Source organism: Trachypithecus francoisi, unplaced genomic scaffold (genome assembly GCF_009764315.1).
Source record: "Trachypithecus francoisi isolate TF-2019V2 unplaced genomic scaffold, Tfra_2.0 Lachesis_group17, whole genome shotgun sequence".
Classification (NCBI taxonomy): Eukaryota; Metazoa; Chordata; class Mammalia; order Primates; family Cercopithecidae; genus Trachypithecus; species Trachypithecus francoisi.
The window spans coordinates 36,607,460-36,631,962 of NW_022681462.1; the positions used below are offsets into that span (position 1 = coordinate 36,607,460).

Below are 24,503 nucleotides of genomic sequence, written 5' to 3' on the forward strand. Positions count from 1 at the left end.
ACAGGGAGGCAACAGAGTGTTCCCAGCAATGGCCCAGCTACTGAAAGCAACAGAGGCAGCCAGGCTGGGAGGAGTCAGGTGGTAGGAGAGTTGGTCAGGAGCAGAACATGGAAAGCCAGAGAAAGTGTGCAAAGCCCAAAAATGGCATCTGCAATTTATTGGTACCTGTGTGTGTTGGATGGAAGGTGAAGGAAGGCTCAAAAGGCATAAAAAGGACCTTTCACTTATGTTAAACTGACATGCCCAAGGTCTTAGTGTAGTTCATCTTAATGTAATATTCATAAATTTATTGACCGGGTGCCGTGGCTCACGCCTGTAATCCCAGCACTTTGGGAGGCTGAGGTGGGCGGATCACGGGGAAGAGACTGAGACCAATCCTGGCCAACATGGTGAAACTGCGTCTCCACTAAAAATACAAAAATTACCTGGGCGTGGTGGCGCGCACCTGTAGTCCCAGCTACTCGGGAGGCTGAGGCAGGAGAATCGCTTGAACCTGGGAGGCAGAGGTTGCAGTGAGCCAAGATCGCACCACTGCACTCCAGCCTGGTGACAAAGCAAGACTCTGTCTCAAAAATAAAATAAAATAAATAAATGTATTAAATCCATTGCTTTAACATTTTGAAATTTATTTTGGTTTCTGTTCAACAAAACAAAACTACATTGGGATGGCATTAACAGAAGCTCGGAAAAACATTATGCACTGAAAAATACTTCTCATTAGACCGCAACAAGCTTTAAAAAAATAAAATTAAGTAATTATAGTTAAGTGACAAAAAGCTGAAAATATAAAACATTGTGGAAACAGTAGCCATCTATTAACTGGGAAAATACAAAAGAAGAGAAACAATTTCAACTATTAATAATGTATCGAACATGAAGTCTGGTGAATTAAAGGAATATCTATCAGAGGGTGAAGGGCTGGCTTACCGACTGACATACTATACAGCTCAGACCCAAACCCTTCACAAAGGAGACTCTAAGTTTACATCTGACTTGTGGAACTAGCTGAATTGAGTCACTGTTAGCTCTGGAAATATCATTAAATTAAACCTCAAAATCTCTCCCAAGGACTCTTGCTCAAGCAAGTCACACTAAACCCAACCTTTCTAACCGGAGTTTTCAGGAAATGGCCTGCAGAAGCACAGGGTCTGGTGCCTCACACAGCTTCCTCCACACTGCAAGTTCTCTAGTTCTCATCATGCCCACAGCATCTGGCATCAGGTTACCCTGTATAGTCAAGGGCCATAGAATTAACCAGCAGGGAAATTCCAGAGGTTTAGAATTCTATCAGCACATGTGTCACTGGAAGCCATCACAGAGGTACTATGTCAGAGCATATGTAACTAGCTGTCAAGTCTTTCCCTGCTGCCTCAGCCTTTCTACACAGACTGGCCTTCAACTTCTCCTGAGTCCAGAAGTAGACTCTTTCAGCAACTCTATTCAGGAATCTGCAGCAGGAAAACTGCTTCCTCTATTAACATCTATGACTGAAGCACAGATTTGTCTAACAGAAATCACCCTTCACCCAAAAGCTGGGAGCAAAAAGGGAAGCCCTTAGCTGACTATAGGAGGTGCCTCTTGTGGCTGCACGTGCTTCTTATACACCTATCCCCAGCTTGAACGATGCCTCAGCCAGCTCACCCTCATCCACACAATCTCCAGGAAACATGCTTCAAATATTCTATCTTTGAAAAGACACCATGCAGAAAATAAGTTTTCCTTTGATGTGTGGTATTTTCTTCAGTGCTTTTTTTTTCTTTTTGAGATGGAATCTCGCTCTATTGGCAGGCTGAAGTGTAGTGGCATGATCTCGGCTCACTGCAACCTCCAGCTCCCAGATTCAAGCAATTCTCCTGCTTCAGTCTCCCTAGTAGCTGGGACTACAGGTGCACGCCACCACGCCCGGCTAATTTTTGTATTTTTATTAGAGACGGGATTTCACCATGTTGGCCAGGATGGTCTCGATCTCTTGACGTCGTGATCCGCCCACCTCGGCCTCCCAAAGTGCTGGGATTACAGAGGTGAGCCACCACGCCCTGCCTTTCTTCAGTGCAATTTCTAAAGAGAAACTTAAATCCTGTTGTATTCTTTCAACACAAGCAATGATACTTCTCAGAGTCTGCTCAAAAGCTCAGCTCTGTGGACTCTGTGACAAAATATACTCGTCCACTGCCATCCCTCTTGGTTTCTGAAACCAACCTTTCTTCCTGCTCTCCTTTTCAAGAGCAAAACCCAACATGTATAAGGTCACAGCAAGTGGTAGCCAGGAAAAGCTGTGGGACCCCACATTTGAGTCACATCCATATGGCATGGAGAAAGAAAACATATCTGCCAGAAGGAACTGAACTCTGGAAGTCCTAAGGAAGGTCACCATGCTCAGCAGACAGGAAAGCATTGCCAAGGGCTGTCCCTCAAGAGCTTAGTTTCCTTGGGGAGACCAGAAAGACTTCAGTTCCTGACTGTCCTGGTTTGTTGAAGTTCTGAAAGGAGTGGCATGATGAAGAGCTAGTGGGGCTGAGGGAAGGAGTCGACAATTTGGGGTGGGGTAGTGAAGAAGGTGTATGAGGAAACGAGCTGGGCCCTGAAGAAACAGGCAGATTGGGGAAGGCAGGAGAAAGAAGAGAAGGAAGAGAAACCTAACCAAAGAACCATGGGAAGCCAGAAAGTGGAGGGCACAGCCAGAATAAAGGCACAGATGGGTACCCCACAGGAGGGACCTTGGCCAGGTTGGGATGCAGAGAAAGACAGGCAGGAAGGTGTCAATCTATAGCATCTTGAACCCCAAAAGGTCTGTAACTGGGTTCTCTAAGCCTCGAGAAGTTCAGACCAACGCTTCAGACCAGGGTAAATATTTTGGAAAGATCAGTCTTTCCAAGATTGAACTTCTTTCCAAGAAGCTGCACAGGAAACCCAGTAAATGTGGATCTGAAAAAACAAAATGCAAGAGAAGTAAAACGGGCTGGGGGCGGGCAACAAGAGAAGCAAGGAAAACGAAAAGTCTGTAGCTAAGGATCTTTTATTTTTTAAAAAACAGATAGGACTTTGGTGATGAGAGAGAAAAAGGGCAAAAGTCTGCAGTTAGGAATTCAGGTGACTGAAGACTGACCTGGACAGTTGGAAGGGGCAGGCTGATGGGCAGAAGAGAGAAATTCCTTTCTGTGACAACCAAGCTGAACTCTTCGATCCCAGCAGCACTGGGTTCTTTAGGTACTAAGCCAAGACAAAGACTTGGGAATCACTCACTCCAAGGATGAAGAATGGATGTGAATGGCTGAGGAGACAGTCAAAGGAATAGAAAGGCCTGGCTTTGAGGGCCTCTTCCCCACCAGCACAAGATAAGGCAAAGGACCATTTGTCAGAGACATCAAGAAAGGGGAATTTCCATTTTAATGGTCAATAGTGTCCAGTTCTATCAAGGACAAGACTAAGCTTTGAGAAAAAGCCATGGATTTGGTAATCTGATAACTGGTAACCTTCAGCAAAGCATAGGTGACAGACAGAGACCGAAATGAGTTGGTAAAAGTCATGAAGAGAATGAATGGCAACTTAAGGGAAGCAACATGCTAGAGAAGTTGAGTAGCAGGATGAATAACAAATAGGACAGTTGGGAACAGAAAAATCCAGGTGCATACGAAGGTGGAAGGAAAGGAGCTGGTATAGATGGGTACGATCAGAAAACATGAGCTGGGGAAAGGCAGGGATAAGGGAGGCAGGCAGGGAGAGAGAAGTGCAATAGCCAGTCTTAGGGGATGCTAGAGGAGCCTAAAAGAAGATTCCTCAGGTTGGTGCAAAGTATTAGAAGACTGCTGCATCAGTACAGAGAATGACCCAAGGGGAGGTCTTCATTCCTTACCTCCATAAAGTAGGCTACCTGCCAAGAATGAAAATATCAACTCAAAGCTATGGGCTGTTTTAAGCAAGGTGGAAGATAATATAAGCAGCATGGTCCTTTCTTCAGACTTACACAGAATCATCTTTTGTCCCTCATCTCCCAAGTCATTTGTACTTCCCTGAGATCAGCTCAAAAACAACTCCCTTTAGGCTGTCTACAATGTGGAAGAGCATGACTAGAAGAGATAAACCTTCAAACAATAGTGTGGTCTAAGACACTAACCTCACTTATCCCAGGGGAACGCACGGAATCTCTTCATTTGCATTAACTCCTGACACGGCATGGAAGAGTAATTTTTATCAAATACCCTTGGCATCTTATATCAGATTAAAGGACCACTAAATACAATGAGGTAAAAATGGGCAGAGAGTATGGTTAGTTTCTATTAATAAATCTAAGTCTATTTTGTCTGTTGTAGGCAACAAAGGCCAAATGGACTTTGTGGGAAATGTATCTCATAAAAGCCCTTTGGAAAAACTGCAGACCAAAACCAAAACCCTCCTTCATGTTTTCTCGCACGAAACATGAACTTGCCCTATTTCAAAAAGTTCCTACTGAGTATGATTGTGTGAAAGATCACACTATTTCAAATCATATTTATTTTAAAAATCTGTGATGGGACAGTGGCCTCACTGCCAGGAAGCCCAAGTTCTGTTTTATGCTCGGCACAACCAAGTGGAAGCTGATTCACTTTGTTTCAAGTTACATAAAATAACCAGAAAATCAAGAAGATCTCATGCTAGACAGCTTAGACTTGCACCCAGAAAAGCATTTTTTTTTTTAACCTGCTGTTTTGGTTTGCTGCTTAAGTCTTTGAAGAGAATTATGTATTCAAAGTAGCTCTTTGCCCATCGGTATTTCCCCATCTTCTATGTCTTCTGTAGGGCACATCCCCCCCAAAGAAGCCTTAGTAGAAAAGCACTTCTACCTGCAGTTTTCCCCTAGGTCTGCAGAGAGAAACAGTGCAGAGTGCAATGCCACAGTCAAGGGCCAACTTTCCTACAGAGCCCGGGCCCCAGGGAGGGTGGTCAGCAGCGCAACCTGCCCAGACTGGGATATCCCTTTGGTCATAGCCATGTTTCCACATGGCCCTCCACTCACACTCAGAGGAGGAATGGATGGAAGCCACCAGCATAAATAAAGGGAACACAGAAGAACGATGTCACCAAAGTGCAGGTGCAAACCCCAAAGCAACCCCCTACCTCTGCCAGCCCAGACTTGCCACTAAATCCTAGAGGAGGGTGTCTCTTAGGTCACAGTACTTTTTTCTTCATTTCTTTTGATTCAGAAACAAATCAGCAGGGAGGACAAGGTTCTCAAGGACAAAAAATTCAAAGCTGAAACGAGAGCAGCACAATCCATTGGTGAGGTTCATCTTTTTCCAGAGGAATATACCATTCTGTTATGACTTTGGGGAGAAAAAAAGATCTTTTAGGAGGTACAGGGAACACATTCAGAATTAAGACATACTGACCCACCATCACAGACACAGCAATTAATTAAAATAGCACACAAAATGATTTTTAAAGTTTGAAATGAAATACAACACTAGAAAGATACACTGGGAGAGACAGGAATCCTGGCTTCTGCTTCATACTGTTCTGTATTGTGAATTATTTACATGTGTTTTTTATTTTTGTTTTTGTTTTGTTTTTGAGATGGAGTCTTGCTCTGTTGCCCAGGCTGGAGTGCAGTGGCATGATTTTGGCTCACTGCAACCTCTGCCTCCGAAGTTCAAGCGATTCCCCCACCTTGGCCTCCTCAGTAGTAGCTGGAATTACCACGCCCAGCTAATTTTTGTATTTTTATTTTATTTTATTTTATTTTATTTTTTTTGAGATGGAGTCTCGCTCTGTCGCTCAGGCTGGAGTGCAGTGGCCGGATCTCAGCTCACTGCAAGCTCCGCCCCCCCGGGTTTACGCCATTCTCCTGCCTCAGCCTCCAGAGTAGCTGGGACTACAGGTGCCCGCCACCGCGCCCGGCTAGTGTTTTGTATTTTTTTAGTAGAGACGGCGTTTCACCATGTTAGCTAGGATGGTCTTGATCTCCTGACCTCGTGATCCACCCGTCTCGGCCTCCCAAAGTGCTGGGATTACAGGCTTGAGCCACCGCACCCAGCCAATTTTTGTATTTTTAGTAGAGATGGAGTTTCACCACGTTGGCCAGACTGATCTCGAACTCCTGACCTCAGGTGATCTGCCTGCCTCGGCCTCCCAAACTGTTGGGATTACAGGTGTGAACCACTGTGCCCAGCCACATGTGTATTTTTTTAAAAATCATAAGCTGGGCATGGTGGCTCATGCCTATAATCCCAGCACTCTGGGAGGCTAAGGTGGGTGGATCACTTGAGGTCAGGAGTTCAAGACCATCCTGGCCAAAAGGGTGAAACCCCTTCTCTACTAAAAATCTAAAAATTAGCTGGGCGTGGTGGTGGGCGCCCGTAATCCCAGCTACTCGGGAGGCTGAGGCAGGAGAATTGCCTGAACCTGGGTGGTGGAGGTTGCAGTGAGCCAAGATTGAGCCACTGCACTCCAGCCTGGACAACAGAGTGAGACTCTGTCTCAAAAACAAACAAACAAATATCATAAAAAGGGGAAATCCTTAAAGTCAATTATCTGAAAAGGTAGTAGTCCAAAGCTAAATTGTAAATCTGGCTTACTGGACTAGTTAGCAAAGATATTCTGAGCTCAGTGGCTCGTTCTGTAGCTAATATTGAGTTGTACAAGAGAATCATGTTCCCTGCAGGAAGTTTGGGAACAATTCATAGTTGGGCCACCAATGGTTCTTTGCCAATGTCCTGCTTGTTGCTATGCTGAAAGCAGAAGGAACGGTGCATGCTGATAGCAACGCAGTAGAGTACAAGAGTGTACTTCCTACTTAGACAGGTTGTCTTTAGAGAGACCCTTGCTCAGCTCTGCTGCCATGGGGTGTGTTGAGGGAAGTCAGCGACCCCAAACGGAGGGACCGGCTGGAGCCACAGCAGAGAGGAACATAAATTGTGAAGATTTCATGGACATTTATCACTTCCCTAGTAATACTCTTATAATTTATTACGCCTGTCTTACTTTAATCTCTTAATCCTGTTATCTTCGTAAGCTGAGGATGTACGTCACCTCAGCACCCTGTGATGATTGAGTTAACTGTACAAATTGATTGTAAAATGTGTATATTTGAACAATATGAAATCTGATTGTAAAACATGGGTGTTTTAACAATATGAAATCAGTGCACCTTGAAAAAGAACAGAACAGCAGCAATTTTCAGGGAACAAGGGAAGGCAACCATAAGGTCTGACTGCCCTGTGGGGTTGGGCAGAATAGAGACATATTTTTCTTCTTGCAGAGAGCCTATAAACGGATGTGCAAGTAGGAGAGATATTGCTAAATTCTTCTCCTAGTAAGGAATATTAAATATTAAGACCCTAGGAAAAGAACTGCATTTCTGGAGGGAGGTCTATAAATGGCCGCTCTGGGAGTGTTTGTCTTATGCAGTTGAGATAAGGACTGAAATACGCCCTGGTCTCCTGCAGTACCCTCAGGCTTATTAGGGTAGGGAAAAAAATCCCACCCCAGTAAACTTGAGGTCAGACCTGTTCTCTGCTCTTGAACTGTTTCCTGTTGTTTCAGATGTTTATCAAGACAATATGTGCATAGCTGAACACAGAACCGTATCAGTAATTCTAATTTTGCCCTTTGCCTTGTGATTTTTGCTTTGCCCTTTGCCTTGTGATCTTTATTACCCTTTGAGGCATGTGATCTTTGTGACCTACTCCCTGTTCATACACCCCCTCCTCTTCTGAAATCCCTAATAAAAACTTGCTGGTTTTGCAGCTCGGGGACATCACGGTCCTGCCAATATATTATGTCACCCCCGGAGGCCCAGCTGTAAAATTCCTCTCTTTGTACTCTTTCTCTTTATTTCTCAGACCAGCCGACACTTAGGAAAAACAGAAAGAACCTACGCTGAAATACTGGGAGCGGATTCCCCCAATGGGGTGGAAGGAGGGCTTATCTCTCTGACAGAGGAATCGATTGGCTGTACTCAGGAACTCCAGCCCACAGTGCTTAAGCCAGGCTGATGTGGGGAGTTGGAGGCCTATGTGCTTCTGGGCTTGTGTTTCCAGGGAGCGTAGTCTAGCGCTTTACCACATAAAGTGTGGATCCAGTGGCATTTGGTTTCACCTGAGAACTTCCTAAGAATGTAGACATAGGCCGGGCATGGTGGCTCATGCCTGTAATCCCAGCACTTTGGGAGGTTGAGGCGGGTGGATCACCTGAGGTTGGGAGTTCAAGATCAGCCTGACCAACATGGAGAAACCCCATCTCTACCAAAAATACAAAATTAGCTGGGCGTGGTGGTGGCACTTGTAATCCTAGCTACTTGGGAGGCTGAGGCAGGAGAATAGCTTGAACCCAGGAAGCAGAGGTTGCAGTGAGCCGAGATTGTACCACTGTACTCCAGCCTGGGCAACAAGAGCGAAACTCTGTCTCCAAAAAAAAAAAGAATGTAGAAATATAGGCTCCACCCCACATCTAATGAATCAGACAATGCTTTTTATCAAAATTCCCCAAGGTGAATCAAATGCCTATTAAAGTTTATGGAGCGCTGGTAGAATGCAGAAAGCTCAGGACTGGGAGACCAGGGAGTTGCTATCAGGTCCTGATTTTGCCACTAACTTGCAGTAGAAACTTAGTGGAAAAAAAAAATGAGTGTTTCTGTGTCGGCCTATTTCCTCATCTGTCAAGGGAGGGAGCTGCTGTAGAGTATTCGAAGGTCTCTTCTAGCTCTAACGTCAGAGATATGTGTATCTAGATGTTTCTAGTTTGTTGTCTAAAAAGGGCGAATGCAACAGCAACAGCACCTCCAGAATCGGCCACTGCTGCCATGGCAAACACAAGCCCACTACGGGGTCCATCTAACGTTAACTATCCCTCCTGTGGACCTGGCTCCTTCCTTACCTTCTGGTCCAAACGTTGGTAGTCACTGGCCTTTGGCCGCCGGGTGACTTTAGATCTTTTTCCTTCCAGGACAAAAGCAATGATCTGAGGAAAAGAAAAATAAAATGATTAACAGGTAATGACATAGTTCAGTCTCTGAAATCAGAGGCAGTCACCTGGTAGCATATTTGTTAATGACGCTGACTGCAGAAAGAGCAGTACACTCACAGAGGTCTATTTAAACTATAACCAGTTTAAGAAAGACAGAGCCTAATTACATCAGAATCTTTTGTATTGCTTAATAGGAAATAAATAGAATGCTGTCTGAGTTCTAGCGTGTAGGAGGAAGTCTGTATGATTCATTCAAAGGTACACAAGTCAAAGATCTATCAACTCCTTCCTAGAGATATCTACAATAGGGCATTCCTTTGAAAATAATCATAATCAGAATTTCCTATCTACAAATGTACTCTTTCACCCCACGCTGCTACATCAACTATACTCTCTATCACTCTCATTTCATGACCAAGGTTACCCTGCATAATGGACACTTGGACATAGAATAAGAAATGCACTTTTTTTCTTTGAGGCAAGGTCTCACTCTGTCACCCAGGCTGGAGTGCAATGGCGTGATCATGGCTCACTGAAGCCTCCACCTCCCACAGTCAAGCCATCCTCCCACTTCAGCCTCCAGACTAGCTGGGCCCACACACGTCCACCACCACATCTGGCTAATTTTTTTTTTATTGTATGTAGAGATGAGGTCTTGCTATGTTGGCCAGGCTGGTCTCGAACTCCTGGGCTCAAGCGATCCTCCCACCTCAGCCTCCCAAAGTGCTGGGATTACAGGCATGAGCCACTGCACCCAGCCAGGAATGCACATTTTTACTAAAGGTCTTCCCCTCTATTCTTTCTAGCCACAGGCCTCATGGCCAGAAATGGACTCTCCAATTTTAAGCAGGTTACAGAAACTAGCTTCTAAATTTTGGGGGCGCAATATGAAATGCAATCATTTTGTCATTAGAGTGGTTGCTAATAAACCAAACCCTGCTGAAAAAGTAACAGGTGTACGTGTCTGTGCAATTTCTGGGCTTTCTTCTAATTATTATTAATTGCAGAAGTCCCTGGGCTCCTTGCTGCTGGTATTGAAGATGGAGTAATTGAAACTACTCTTTGTGCCACTGATGGAAGAGAGAATGTTGGGAAAGGAAACTAGAAATGATATGTCGTCTCAAGAATGGAAATAGGATGGAAGGTACGTGCTTTAACTGTCAAGTACTCAGGTCCTCTGAGGCTGTGAAGGGCCCAAGTGCAAAGTTATGGGAGGAGATTCCACGTCAGGTCAGATCCTAATAATGGCCTAACTTGGCTCCTAATGCAGTAGCAGAGGACACTCAAAGTAAACAGATCACAGGATGAAAACACGATTCACAAAACAAGAGTAAAAAGGCCTAATGGGGCCTGAGGAAAAAAACTGAAGTTTGTTTTAAAGTCCTCAGTGCTCACGGGCATCCAGTGATAGGATACCCACCCAAACCCAAGCTTCCAGGGTGCTGAAAACCCCACTCCCCTCCCGAAAGCCGTTCTAGACCTACCTTCCGCTTGTTGTGATGAGCGATATAGAGGACTGCCACAAGAATGGCTGCAGTCACCAGATATGCAAAGAAGTGGCTGCTCTCCGCGCTGGCATTTCCAGAACTCTCCCTATAAAGGTCATCCTTCTCGCTACCCCTGGAATCCAAAAGTGTCCCTTCACCGTTTTCACTGGAGGCAGAACCGGTCATCTTTTCTTTCTCTTCTTTGGGCGGGGAACCCTCCTCGGGTCCTGTATCATCATCTTCAGCCTCTTTGGGCTCCACATCCTCAGTAGGCTTTGAAGACTTAACTTCCTCCTGTGGGGAAGAAATGAGGTCAGTGTCCTCCCCAGGTTCGGTTTTGAAAGCATGAGGAGAAAGCTTCCCTTTGTCAGCTAACTGGTTTGTGTCGGCCTTGGGGAGCTCCTTGTTATCAGAAGGGTTGGAGATGGGCTTGGAATGGTCTTTCCTGGAAGGCTGCTCTGGAACCACCTTGCTAGGGCCGTCTTTTGGGGTCTGCTCCTCCGCACCTGACTTGCTAGGCCCGTCTATTGGGCCCTGCTCCTCTGCACCGGACTTATTAGAGGCGTCTTTTGGAGTCTGCTTCTCCGCACCTGACTTGTTAGTGACGTCTTTTGGGATCTGATCCTCTGCACCCGACTTGCTGGAGCCGTCGGCACCCGACTTATTAGGGATGTCTTTTGGGGTCTGCGCCTCCGCACCCGATTTGCTAGTGCTGTCTTTTGTGGTCTGCGCCTCCGAACCCGACTTGCTAGGGCTGTCTTTTTGGGTCTTTGCCTCCGCACCCGACTTGCTGGAGCCGTCGGCACCCGACTTATTAGGGATGTCTTTTGGGGTCTGCGCCTCCGCACCCGATTTGCTAGTGCTGTCTTTTGTGGTCTGCGCCTCCGAACCCGACTTGCTAGGGCTGTCTTTTTGGGTCTTTGCCTCCGCACCCGACTTGCTGGAGCTGTCTTTTGTGATCTGAGCCTCCGAACTTGACTTGCTAGAGCTGTCTTTTTGGGTCTTTGCCTCCGCACCCGACTTGTTGGGGTTGTCTTCTGGGGTCTGTGCCTCCGCACCCGACTTGCTAGGGCTGTCTTTTGAAGTCCGCAGCTCCGGATCCGACCTGGTAGGGCTATCTACTGCAGTGTGCGGCTCCGGATCCGACTTGGTAGAGCCTCCAGGCGGTTGGCTCAAGGTGGGGTAAGTGGAGACGTTTTCTGTAGAAGGCCGAACTCCAGCTTCTTCTTTCTTGACACTTGCGGTTTCCGAGAGCTGCGCGGCTCCTAAAATAGAAAAAGGAGTTAGCACCAGAGAAGCGCAGGCCGGAAGAAGGAACTCCTCAGAGCTAGAAGATATCGGGAGCAGCGGGGGAATGGGGATTGGGGGGTGGGGCGGGAGATGATGGCGAGCGGAGAGGTGGGTCGGGCAGGGAAGAAGCAAGCCTAGAAGTTACCTGCCGAGGTGAGAATGGGGGACCTGGGGGCAAGAGTGGGATGCGGGATGGAGGGTCTTACCAGCCGCTGCGATGCTCAGGAGGACGAACGCAACCACGAACCTCATCCTGCTCGAATAGCGCTTCCGCCCTCTAACGCTCTCGCGAGATCAGCGCGGGGCCCCCTCTCCAGTCCCGCCCCTGCGGCGCGCGTCTTTCCGGCTCCGGCTTCCGCCAGGACAAGGGGCGAGATTTGGGGGGCCGCTGCTGCTGATGTCTGCGCTCGCCTTCCGCTGCGGCGGTTATAGTCGCCGAGTGGAAGGTGAGCCTCTTCTTCCTGGTTTCTCGTCTCCACCACAGCCGCAACAGACTGGCCCTCCGTTTTTCGTCCTCTCCGCCGCGTACTTCCGAGACCTTACAGGCAGGGCTGGAGCTCCCTCGCCTCTCGCACTGACCGCGGAAGTGAGGTCACTAGGGGCAGGCGCCTCTTGGCCACCACCATCCTGTGCTTGCGTTTCTATGCTCTGCTTTTTTCGTGTTTCCCTCCTAGTAGTACACAAATATGCTGTGCTCTGTTCTCTCCCATGTGGGAACAAATCCATCCGATCACCTGCAAAGCGTTGCCTTCGCATCCCGGCCCTCCTCCTTCCCGACTCCACAGAGACGGTGTCCTCCGAGGTCGCCGAACATCTTTTCCAAAAAGTGCATCCTTTTTCTGGTCGTAAAAGTACAGAAGCAGAAAACAAAACCTGACTCCCACCCTTCCGGGATAATCACTATTAATGTTTTAGTGTATTGTCTGCCCTCTAAACATTTAATGTTTTTGAATAGATAATACAGTATGTTTCAGAAATGATAACCAGATTTTAAAGTAAATAGACTTTTCTTAGAAGAGTCTTCGTACTTCTCCACAGGTTACCGTTTACATTAGTTTATTACGTTTCCTTTTAGTTTTGTTAAAAAAAAAAAGAAAAGATACTTTCCCTTTTTTTTTTTTTTTTTTTTTTTGAGACGGAGTCTCGCTCTGTCGCCCAGGCTGGGGTGCAGTGGCGTGATCTCAGCTCACTGCAAGCTCCTCCTCCCGGGTTTACGCCATTCTCCTGCCTCAGCCTCCTGAGTAGCTGGGACTACAGGCGCCCGCCACCACGTCCGGCTAGTTTTTTGTATTTTTTAGTAGAGACAGGGTTTCACCGTGTTAGCCAGGATGGTCTCGATCTCCTGACCTCGTGATCCGCCCGTCTTGGCCTCCCAAAGTGCTGGGATTACAGGCTTGAGCCACCGCGCCCGGCCGATACTTTCCCTTCTTAATTAGTGTATTTCTCCTTTCTTCTATGCAGATTTATTTTCTCCGCATATTGGGATAGTCAGGTAAATGGTTTTGTATCCCACCGTTTACAGTTACTGTTATGTTTATACATTAAATGTTTGAAATCACTTTATGAACGATTGCCAGGCTTGGTGCTTTGGAGACAGTGATTTAAGAAATGATAGGTCTTAAATGAGATTACATCAAGTTAAAAAGCTTCTGCACAGCAAAGGAAACAGTGAAGAAACAACCTACATAATGGGAGAACTATTCGCAAGCTATCCATCCGACAAGGGATTAATAACTAGAATATATAAGAAACTCAAGGAAAAAAATATAATTTAAAAAATGGGCACCAGCCAGGGCAACATGGTGAAACCCTGTGTCTACCAAAAATACAAAACATTAGCCGGGCATGGTGGCCTGTGCATGTAATCCCAGCTACTCAGAAGGCTGAGGATGGGAGGATTATTTGAGCCTGGGAGGCAGAGATTGCAGTGAGTGAGCCAAAATCTTATCACTGCACTCCAGCCTAGGCAACCATCTCAAAAAAAGAAAGAGAAAAAAATGGGCAAAAAACCTGCTGAATAGACATATCTCAAAAGATGACATACAAATGGCCAACATAGAAATGGTATGTGAAAAAATGCTCACTATCACTAATCATCAGGGAAATGCAAATCCAAACCACAATGAGAGATCATCTCAGCCCCGGTTAGAACGGCTGTTATCAAAAGAAAAAAAAAACATAATGGTGACAAGGATGAGAAGAAAAGGGAATGCTCATATCCTGTTGGTGGGAATGTAGATTAGTACAGCCATTATGGAAAACAGTATTGGCAGGGCATGCAGGCTCACACCTGTAGTCCCAGCACTTTGGGAGTCTGAGACAGGCAGATGACTTGAGCCCAGGAGTTCGAGATCAGCCTGGGCGATGTAGCAAGACTCTGTCTCTATAAAAAAATAAAGGGGCCGGGCGCGGTGGCTCAAGCCTGTAATCCCAGCACTTTGGGAGGCCGAGACGGGCGGATCACGAGGTCAGGAGATCGAGACCATCCTGGCTAACACGGTGAAACCCCATCTCTACTAAAAAATACAAAAAAAAAAAAAACTAGCCGGGCGAGGTGGCGGGCGCATGTAGTCCCAGCTACTCGGGAGGCTGAGGCAGGAGAATGGCGTGAACCCGGGAGGCAGAGCTTGCAGTGAGCTGAGATCTAGCCACTGCACTCCAGCCTGGGCGACAGAGTGAGACTCCGTCTCAAAAAATATAAATAAATAAATAAAAAATAAAGGAAGACAGCACAGAGTTTCTCAGAAACTAAAAATAGAACTGCCATATGATCCAGTATTCCCACTGCTGGATATGTATCCAAAAGAAAGGAAATAAGTATATCTAGGAGATATATACTCTTGTAATCCCACCACTTTGGGAGGCTGAGGCAGGAGGATCGTGTGAGCCCAGAAGTTCCAGACCAGACTGGGCAATATGGTAAGACCCCATCTCTTGCTCTCTTTTTTTTTTTTTTTTTTTTTTTGAGACAGTCTTACTCTGTCACCCAGGCTTGAGTGCAGTGGCACGATTTCAGTTTACTGCAATCTCCATCTCCTGGGCTCTGGTGATCCCCCACCTCAGCCTTCCAAGTAGCTGAGACTAGTGGATCTCATGGAAGTAGAGGTGGCTGCCAGAGGCTGGGAGGGGATGAGGAGAGGGAAGATGAAAAGAAGTTGGTTAATGGGTGCAAAAATACAGATACATAAAAAGAGTAAGTATGTTCTGTAGGCAATACAGTAGGAAAATTATGGTTAGCAATAACATTGTGTATTTCAAAAGAGAAGAATTGTAATGTTCCTGATACAAAGAATAGATAAATATATGAGGTGATAGATATCCCAGTTACTCTGATTTGGTCATTAAATATTGTATACCTATATAAAAATACCACATGTACCCCATAAATATGTACAACTATATAAAAAATTTTTTTTTTAGGCCGGGCGCGGTGGCTCAAGCCTGTAATCCCAGCACTTTGGGAGGCCGAGACGAGCGGATCACGAGGTCAGCAGATCGAGACCATCCTGGCTAACACGGTGAAACCTCGTCTCTACTAAAAAATACAAAAAACTAGCCGGGCGAGATGGCGGGCGCCTGTAGTCCCAGCTACTCAGGAGGCTGAGGCAGGAGAATGGCGTGAACCCGGAAAGCGGAGCTTGCAGTGAGCTGAGATCCGGCCACTGCACTCCAGCCCGGGCAACAGAGCGAGACTCCACCTCAAAAAAAAAAAAAAAAAAAAAAAAAAAATTTTTTTTTTGAGACAAGAGTTTCGCTCTTGTTGCCCAGGCTGGAGTGCAATGGCGCATTCTTGGCTCAGCGCGACCTCTGCCTCCCAGGTTCAAGTGATTCTCCTGCCTCAGCCTCCCGAGTAACTGGGACTACAGGCATGCACTAGCACACCCAGCTAATTTTGTATTTTTAGTAGAGACAGGATTTCTCCATGTTGGTCAGGCTGGTCTTGAACTCCTGACCTCAGCTGATCCACCCTCTTCAACCTCCCAAAACGCTGGGATTACAGGCGTGAGCCACCGCGCCCAGCCCTGTATCAAGTTTTTAAGGTAGGTATTAACTTCATGGAGCATGCAATCTTTTGGGGTACATAAATATTAAATATCTACACAAACGTGTGCATGCATGCACATTCCAAGAACTGCCAGAAAGAAAAGTACAGAAACTATGAGATCATTTGAGGAAGGGACCCTTAAGCTGAGGACTGAAGGTTGTAGCTGTGTCCCAGGTGAAGATGAAAGGAAGAGGAGGATGAGCTTTCCTGGCTGAGTGTACAGCATGTATTAGGTTGGTGCAAAATCAATTGCGTTCTGGCCGTTGTGACAAAAACAGCAATTACTTTTGCACCAACCTAATACAATGGCCTGCAGACAGGTGGGAACCTGGTATTTTGTGTAAGTCTAAAGACTACAGTTGTCAGATAATAGAGAAGAAGGAGAAAGGCAGGAAAGAGGCTGGAACAGAGCCAGATTAAAGAACAAATGATCTGAGAATTGTCTAGAACATGAATCTACCAAGCACAAAAAGTACAACAGAAAATATGCCAGTTAACTTTGTGGCTTTTGTTTTGTTTTGTTTTGTTTTGAGATGGAGTCTCCCTCTGTTGCCCAGGCTGGAGTGAAGTGGCGTGATCTCAGCTCACTGCAGCCTCCGCCGCCCGGGTTCAAACAATTCTCCCACCTCAACCTACTGCCTAGCTGAGATTACAGGCACCCACCACCACGCCCGACTAATTTTTATATTTTTAGTAGAGACGGGGTTTCACCATGTTGGCCAGGCTGGTCTCAAACACCTGGCCTCAAGTGATCCACCCACCTCGGCCTCCCAAAGTGCTGAGATTACAGGCATGGGCCACTGCGCCCGGCCATATGCCAGTTAACTTTGATTGAAATGTAAACTAGTCCCACTCCTGCCAGAAAGAACTACAGCTGCCGGGGAAATAACTCCTCTGTAGTCTACTGAGTGCAATATTTGGCTTACATGATGTGCAGTTCTAGTCAATTAGAATTCTTGAGAATTTCAAGGAATAGTACATGTAGTGGCATACAATTTTCAGGAACGAGTGCTTTATTTTTATTTTATTATTATTTTTTGAGACAGGGTCTCATTCTGTCACCCAGGCTGGATATTTTTTAATTTAAAAAACAATATGTTCTCAGTATGTTTCTGTGTCGAAGAAAATGTCTGTCACACATACACTCATTACTGAAGAGAATATAAGAATTACAGGAAGTGAGAAATCTTTTGCCAAACTATTTCAGAACCTTGACTCCACTTTGGCTGAAAGAAATGAATTAGTAAATTAATTTGTTTCTAAAAGAAAACTCTGGCCAGGTGCAGTGACTCTTGCCTGTAATCCCAGCACTTTGGTTGGGAGGCTGAGGCTGGCTGATTGTTTGAGCCCAGGAGTTCAAGATCACCCTGGGCAACGTGGTGAAACCTCGTCTCTACAAATAATTTTAAAAATTAGCTGGGCATGGTGTGCACCTACAGTCCCAGGAGCACTGAGATGGGAGAATTGCTTGAGCATCGTATGTGGAGGCTGCGGTGAGCTGTGATCAGGTCACTGCACTCCAGCCTTGGCAACAAAACGAGACTCTGTCCTAGAAAATGAAAAAAAAAAAAAAAAAGAAAGAAAGAAAGAAGAAAGAAAAGATTAAATTCTGGCTGGGTGGGGTGGCTCAAGCCTGTAATTCCAGCACTTGGGGAGGCCGAGGCAGGCGGATCATTTGAGATCAGGAGTTCGAGACCAGCATGACCTACATGGTGAAACCCTGTCTCTACTAAAAATACAAAAAAAGTTAGCTGGGCATGGTGGTGCATGCCTGTAATCTCAGCTACTTAGGAGGCTGAGGCAGGAGAATCACTTGAACTTGGGAAGCAGAGGTTGCAGTGAGCTGAGACTGCACCACTGCACTCCAGCGTAGGCAACAGAGCAAGACTCTCTCAAAAAAAAAAGGAAAAGAAAATTATTTCTATCTCCCCTAAATAAATGTCTGACTAACATTTAAAGATACTGGCTTATCAAGGGTATGTGTGTCTGGTAAGGGAACAGTAAATTATTAAGGCTGACCGGGTGTCCAAATTACTAGACAATAGAGGAAAGGAGTCCAAATCATGCAGAACTCATGGCCCATGTCCAGTGTTTTATATTTTATCTTAACAATAATGATATTGCTAGAGTTTTAAGTAGGGGAAAGATAGAATTGGGATTTTTTAAAGACAGTCAAATTTAGCAATGGGGTGTTATATATTAACACCAAGTGTAGTGATACTAATGTTAATAAGTTCCGATAACCCAATACCATCACACCAGCTAAGGGTGGGGAGTTTTTGTTGTTTCATTTTATTTTTTATCTTATTTTATTTTTGTTTTTGAGACAAGAGTCTCACTCTGTCACCCAGGCAGGAGTGCAATGGCACAATCTCGGCTCACTGCAACCTCCGCCTCCCGGGTTCAAGCATTTCTCCTGTTTCAGCCTCCCAAGTAGCTGGTATTACAGGTGCCCACCACCACACCCAGCTAATTTTTGTATTTTAGTAGAGGCAGGGTTTCACCATGTTGGCCAAACTGGTCTTAAACTCCTAACCTCAAGTGATCCGCCCACCTTGGCCTCCCAGAGTGTTGGGATTACAGGCCTGAGCCACTGGGCTCAGCCAAATTTTTAAATATTACTCTGGTTGTATCATGAAGAACTTGAGTGGGGAGGGAGGAGTGAATTTAAGAGTTAAGAGACTAATGCAATAGTTCAAGTAGGACTAGTGTAGGGATAGTGAGAATGGAGGGAAGTAATTGGACTCAAGATAAATCTGAAGATAATACTAACAGGCCTTGAAGATGGGCTGGGTGTGGGGGAAAGGAGTGATGGTGAGGAAGGTATGGAGGTGTCCTCTCCCTGAGGGAAGGAACACTAATGGAGAAGCAAGTCTGATGGGGGTGGGGCATAGAAAATGAATTTGCTTATGGTTAATTGCTTCTGTGTAGTTTGGACCATGAGACAGCCGGGTGAAAGTATCTAGTTGGAAATGTGATCATGGAGTTCAAAGTATAAGTATAAGTATAAGTATAGGAACAATTTTTCTAATTAAATATTGTTCAAAACAGGATTAATGGTTTCATAAAAAGTAATCTATTAGTTTATCTTAATTGTGACAGTTCTCTTACTATTGGACATCTGTATTATTTTTAGTTTTCTATTGTTAGTAACTATTGTTAAGTACTGGTTAGGTGCCTTTTAAGATAAACCCTCAGAAAGATTAAGTAGGCCTGGTAGAGTGGCTCATGCCTGTAATCCCAGCACTTTGGGAGGCCAAGACAAGAGGATCCCTTGAAGCCAGGAGTTTGAGACCAGCCTGGTCAACAAATTGAGACCCTGTCTCTATAAAAAAAATTTAAAAATTAGTCTGGCTTGAGACCAGGAGTTGGAGATTACAGTGAGCTATGATCTCTGCATTCCAGCCTGGGTGACTGAGTGAGAACCAATCTCTAAAGAAAAGAAAGAAAGAAAGATTAAGGAATTCTATTATTTTGCCAAAGCTTTGATAGCAGTGAGTATTATTAATCTGCCAAATAGATAGGAAAAACATAGTCCTTAAGTGTTATTCTTTAATACTTATTGCACAAGTAATTTACATGACCTTGGATTATTTAATTACTTTAAATATTTGTTTCTTTATTGTTGTTATTATTATTGTGTTGAGACAGGGTCTCGCTCTGAGCCCAGGCTGGAGTGCAATGGTGTGATCTTGGCACACTGCAACCTCTATGTCCTGGATTTGAGCAGTTCTCGTGCCTCAGCCTCCTGAGTAGCTGGGACTACAGGTGTGTGCCACCACACCCAGCTAATTTTTGTATTTTTAGCAGAGACAGGGTTTCACCATGTTGGCCAGGCTGGTCTTAAACTCCCGACCTCAAGCGATCCGCCCACTTTGGCCTCCCTAAGTACTGAGATTACAGATGTATGCCACCACACCCAGCCTATTTCTTCATTATGAAATGGAAATTAAAATGTTAAGAATTAGATGATTCATGTAAAATATAGTGTTTAACACTGTATGTAGCATATAATGCTCTAAAATTATTATTGTAATATGTTCATTATAGAAAAATTATAAAACAAAGATAAACCAAAGTAAGAAAGATGTTTCTTTTTTTTTTTTCCTTTTTTTTGAGACTGACCGTAGCTCACTGCAGCCTTGACCTCCCAGGCTCAAGTAATCCTCCTACCTCAGCCTCCCAAGTAGCTGGGACTACAAGTGCACGCCACCACACCTAGCTAATTTTTAAACTTTTTGTAGAGACAGTAGTTGCCCAGGCTGGTCTTGAACTATGTTGCCCAGGCTGGTCTTGAATTCCCGGGCTCAAGCAATCCTCCCACCTCAGCCTCCCAAAGTGCTGCAATTACACATATGAGCCACCACACCTGGCCAGAAAAATATTCTTAATCGAGAGCTATTATCATTAATATTTTGTTGGTCCTCCTTTCCTATATTAATATATGTGCATATAATTGTTAACCAAAAATAAAGCAAGTTATAAAGCCATATGTTGGCCGCGCACAGTGGCTCACACCTGTAATCCCAGCACTTTGGGAGGCCAAGGCAGGTGGATCACTTGAGGTCAGGAGTTCAAAACCAGCCTGGCCAACATGGCGTAACCCCATCTCTGCTAAAAATACAAAAATTAGCCAGGCATGGTGGCGGGTGCCTGTAATCCTAGCTACTTGGGAGGCTGAGACACAGGAATCACTTGCATCCAGGAGGCAAAGGCTGCAGTGAGCTGAGATCGTGCCACTACACTCCAGCCTGGGCAACAGAGCGAGATTCTGTCTAAAAAAAATTAAAACAGGCCGGGCATGGTGGCTCATGCCTGTAATCCCAGCACTTTGGGAGGCCGAGGCGGGAGGATCACGAGGTCAGGAGTTCAAGACCAGCCTGACCAAAATAGTGAAACCCCATCTCTACTAAAAATACAAAAATTAGTCGGGCATGGTGGTGTGTGCCTGTAGTCCCAGCTACTTGGGAGACTGAGGCAGGAGAATCACTTGAACCTAGGAGGTGGAGGTTGCAGTGAGCCGCGATCTCGCCACTGCACTCCAACTTGGGCAACAGAGTGAGACTTCGTCTCAAAAAAAAAAAAAACCATATGTAAAATTTTTACCTTGCAGGCCTCTTTGTGGCCTTTAATGCTATACCTAGTCAGGTCAGTTATCTTCTGGGACACTATCTCATTGTTTTCCATTGTTTCTTTTCTCCACATCCTTTGAGATCAACATACAGAAATCAACTATATTTCTATACCTTTGCAGTGGACAATCTGAAAATGAAATAAGAAATAATTGCATTTCTGAATAGTATTTAAAAAATCCATAGAAATAAATTTAACAAAAGAATTGCAAAATTTGTGTTGTGAAAACTACAAAACGTTGAAAGAAATTAAAGAAGACCTAAAGAAATGGAAAGATATCCTATATTCATGGATTGGAAGACAGAATTTTGTTAACATAGCTATGCTCCCCAAATTGGTCTACACACAGTTTCTATTAAACACAGTCTCTATTAAGATTCCTGCTGGCTTGGTGCAGAATCGACAAGCATATTCCACAATACATATGGAAATGCAAGAGGCATAGAAAAGCAAAAACAGACTTGAAAAAGAATAAAGCTGAAGGACTCATACTTCCCAGTTTCAAAACTCACCAAAAAGCTGGAGTAATTAGGGCAGTGTGCTACTGGCAAAAAGACATGAAGAGAAACATCTTTGTTAACTACCTCAAGAGGTCAGCTTCACAGTTTAGCCCTGGACTACTAGCTTCTCAGATAATTGGCCTTAAGGAGTTTCCCCTCTTCATTATAACTTTTCTTTCAATTGGGGGAAAGAAAACTACATGTAAATAATTCAAAATAATACAGAACAGTGTGAAGCAGAGTCAGGATTCCCATCTCTCCATCAAGTGTATTTCTTTCTAGTGTATGTCTGATTTCTAACTGACTTTAAAAATCATTTTGTGGGGCCAGGCATGATGGCTCACACTTGTAATACCAGCACTTAGGGAGGGCTGCAGGTAGTAGGATTGCTTGAGCCCAGGAGTTTGAGATCAGCATGGGAAACATAGCAAGACCTCATCTCTACACACACACACACACACACACACACACACACACAATTAGGCATGTGGCTCTTGGCCTGCTGTCCCAAGTATTTGGGAGGCTGAGGTGGGAGGATTGTTTGAGCCCAGGAGGTCAAGGCTGCAGTGACCTGTGATCGCACCACTGTACTCCAGCCTGAGAGAAGAGTGAGACCCTGTCTCAAAATAATAATAATTTTGTGTGATTTTTTTTTTTTTTGAATTAGAGTCTTGCTCTGTCGCCCAGGCTGGAGTGCAATGGTGGGATCTTGGCTCATTGCAGCCTCCGCCCTCTGGGTTCAAGCGATTCTCCTGCTTCAGCCTTCTGTGTGGCTGTGATTACAAGCCACACCCGGCTACGTTTTATATTTTTAGTGGAGACAGGGTTTTGCCATGTTGGCCGGGCTGACCTCGAACTCCTGACCTCAGGTGATCGGCTGCCTTGGCCTCCCAAAATGCTGAGGTTACAGGTGTGACCCACCACTCCTGGTTCACAAACTCCATTTTGTCTTTGGCAGAGGACATGTTTTCTTTCTTCATGCCCTCTGGGTATGAAAGGGGTCCCCAGGCTTTTCCTGGCTACCACTTGCTCTGACCTTATACATGTTGCGTTTTGCTCTTAAAGAGGACAGCAGGAAGAAAGGTTGGTTTCAGAAACCAAGAGGGTTGGCAGTGGATGTGCAGATTTTGTCACGGAGTCCAAAGAGCTCAGCTTTTGAGTCTCTGAGAAGTTTCATTTCTTGTGCAGAGAGAGTACAACTGAATTCAAGTTTGCCTTTAGAATTGTACTGAATAAAATACTGCACACTAAAGGAAAGCTTATTTTCTGCACGATTGTCTTTTCAAAGACAGAATATTTGAAGCATGTTTCCTAGAGATTGTGTGGATGAGGGTACGCTGGCAGAGGCATCACTCAAGCTAGGGGTAGTGTGTAAGAAGCACATGGAGCCACAAGAGGCACCTCCTATAGTCACTAAAGGCTTCCCTTTCTGTGCCCAGCTTTTGGTTGAAGGGTGATTTTTTTTTTCTTTTTCTTTTTTTTTGAGATGGAATTTTGCTCTTGCCCAGGCTGGAGTGCAATGGCACGATCTCGGCTCACCACAACCTCCCGGGTTCAAGTGATTCTCCAGCCTCAGCCTCCTGAGTAGCTGGGACTACAGGCATGTACCACCACGCTCGGATAGTTTTGTATTTTTAGTAGAGACAGGGTTTCTCCATGTTGGTCAGGCTGGTCTTGAACTCCCGACTTCAGGTGATCTGCCTGCCTCGGCCTCCCAGAGTGCTGCAATTACAGGTGTGAGCCACCGTGCCCGGTGAAGGGTGGTTTCTATTAGACGAATCTGTGCTTCAGTCACGGATGTTAATAGAGGAACCTGTTTTCCTGCTACAGATTCCTGAGTCGAATTGCTGAAAGAGTCCACTTCTAGACTCAAGGGTAGTCGAAGACCAGTCTATGTAGGAAGGCTGAGGCAACTCGGAAAGACCTGACAGCTAGTTACATATATTCTGACATAGTCCCCCCATAATGACTTTTAGTGACACATGTGCTGATAGAATTCTAAACCTCTAGAATTCCCCTGCTGGTGATGCTGGTGTCTTCTCTTGTGCTTGTTTGTACAGGGTAACCTGATGCAAAATGCTGCAAGTGTGCTGAGAGCTAGAAGGCTGTGAAAACTTGCTAGGAAGGTTGGGCTTGGCATGACTTGCTCCAGTAGGAATCCTGGGGAGAGATTTTCAGCTTTAATTAAACAGTACATCCAGAGCCAAGGGTGACTCTCAACTCAGGTAGTTCTACAGGTCAGATGTGAATTTACCAAATCTCCCAATTTGTTTGTTTGGTTTGTTTTTTCAGAGAGAGGGTCTTGCTCTGTCACTCTGGTTGGAGTGTAGTGGTGTGATCATAGCTCACTGCAGCCTCACACTCCTGGGTTCAAACAATCCTCCCACCTCAGCCTCCCAAAATACTGGGATTACAGACATGAGCCACTGTACTTGGCCAAACCTCCCAATTTAAAAATGCCTCTGTAAAGGGTTTGGGTCTGAGCTATGTTTGGTTTTTTTGTTTGTTTGTTCTGTTTTGAGGCGGGGTCCCACTCTCTTGCTCAGGCTGGAGTGCAGTGTCACAATCTTGGCTCACTGCAACCTCCACCTCCCGGGCTCAAGTGATCCTCCCACCTCAGCCTCCTGAATAGCTGGGACTACAGGGGCACACCACCATGCCCAGCTAATTTTTCTGGGCGGGGATGGGTGAGGTGGGGACTTTATTTATACAGACAGGGTTTTGCCATGTTGCTCAGGCTGGTCTTGAACTCCTGAGCGCAAGTAATCTACCTGCCTTGGCCTCCCAAAGTGCTGGGATTACAGGCATGAGCCACCGCACTCAGCCCTGAGCTGTATGGTACTTCAAACTGCCAATACGCCAGCCCCCGACACTCGGATCGGTATTCCTTTCATTCATCAGACCCCCATGTGCAATAAAGGACTGAACGTTGAAATTGTTCTTCTTTGTTTGCCCAATCAGTAGATGGCCACTTTTTATAACTTTATAATTACTTAATTTTATTTTTTAAAGCTTATTTTGCTGTTTTTCGTGTATAGTATTTTACTGAGCTTCTGCAAATGCCATCGCAATTTTGTTTTGTTGAACAAAAAACATAAACTTCAAATG

The 24,503-nt window shown here is 45.3% G+C and overlaps 1 protein-coding gene across 5 annotated transcripts; it reads right to left on the reverse strand.

The window, feature by feature from the left end:
• Window positions 1–605: 605 nt before the first annotated feature.
• Window positions 606–12,429, reverse strand: TGOLN2 (trans-golgi network protein 2). Of its 5 annotated transcripts, none has more exons than XM_033175283.1 (5): window positions 11,924–12,429; window positions 11,360–11,692; window positions 10,425–11,209; window positions 8,851–8,934; window positions 606–5,300 (listed from the first exon to the last, which is right to left on the reverse strand). In XM_033175283.1, the coding sequence occupies exons 1-5, from the start codon at window positions 11,967–11,969 to the stop codon at window positions 5,295–5,297; spliced, it is 1,254 nt and encodes a 417-aa protein (XP_033031174.1). In that variant the 5' UTR covers window positions 11,970–12,429; the 3' UTR covers window positions 606–5,294. The 5 variants fall into 5 exon arrangements, with proteins under 5 accessions (XP_033031174.1, XP_033031175.1, XP_033031173.1 ...); XM_033175284.1 differs by having other exon boundaries at window positions 10,425–11,201; window positions 11,352–11,692; XM_033175282.1 differs by having other exon boundaries at window positions 10,425–11,692.
• Between the last annotated feature and the right edge of the window lie 12,074 nt (window positions 12,430–24,503).

Coding starts and splice junctions, on each gene's coding strand:
- TGOLN2 (XM_033175285.1), bottom strand. CDS start 11,969: ATGAGGTTCGTGGTTGCGTTCGTCCTCCTGAGCATCGCAGCGGCTG. Junction 11,693..11,923: donor CCTGAGCATCGCAGCGGCTG/GTAAGACCCTCC, acceptor TTTCTATTTTAG/GAGCCGCGCAGCTCTCGGAA. Junction 8,935..10,424: donor CTCATCACAACAAGCGGAAG/GTAGGTCTAGAA, acceptor TCTTTTCCTCAG/ATCATTGCTTTTGTCCTGGA.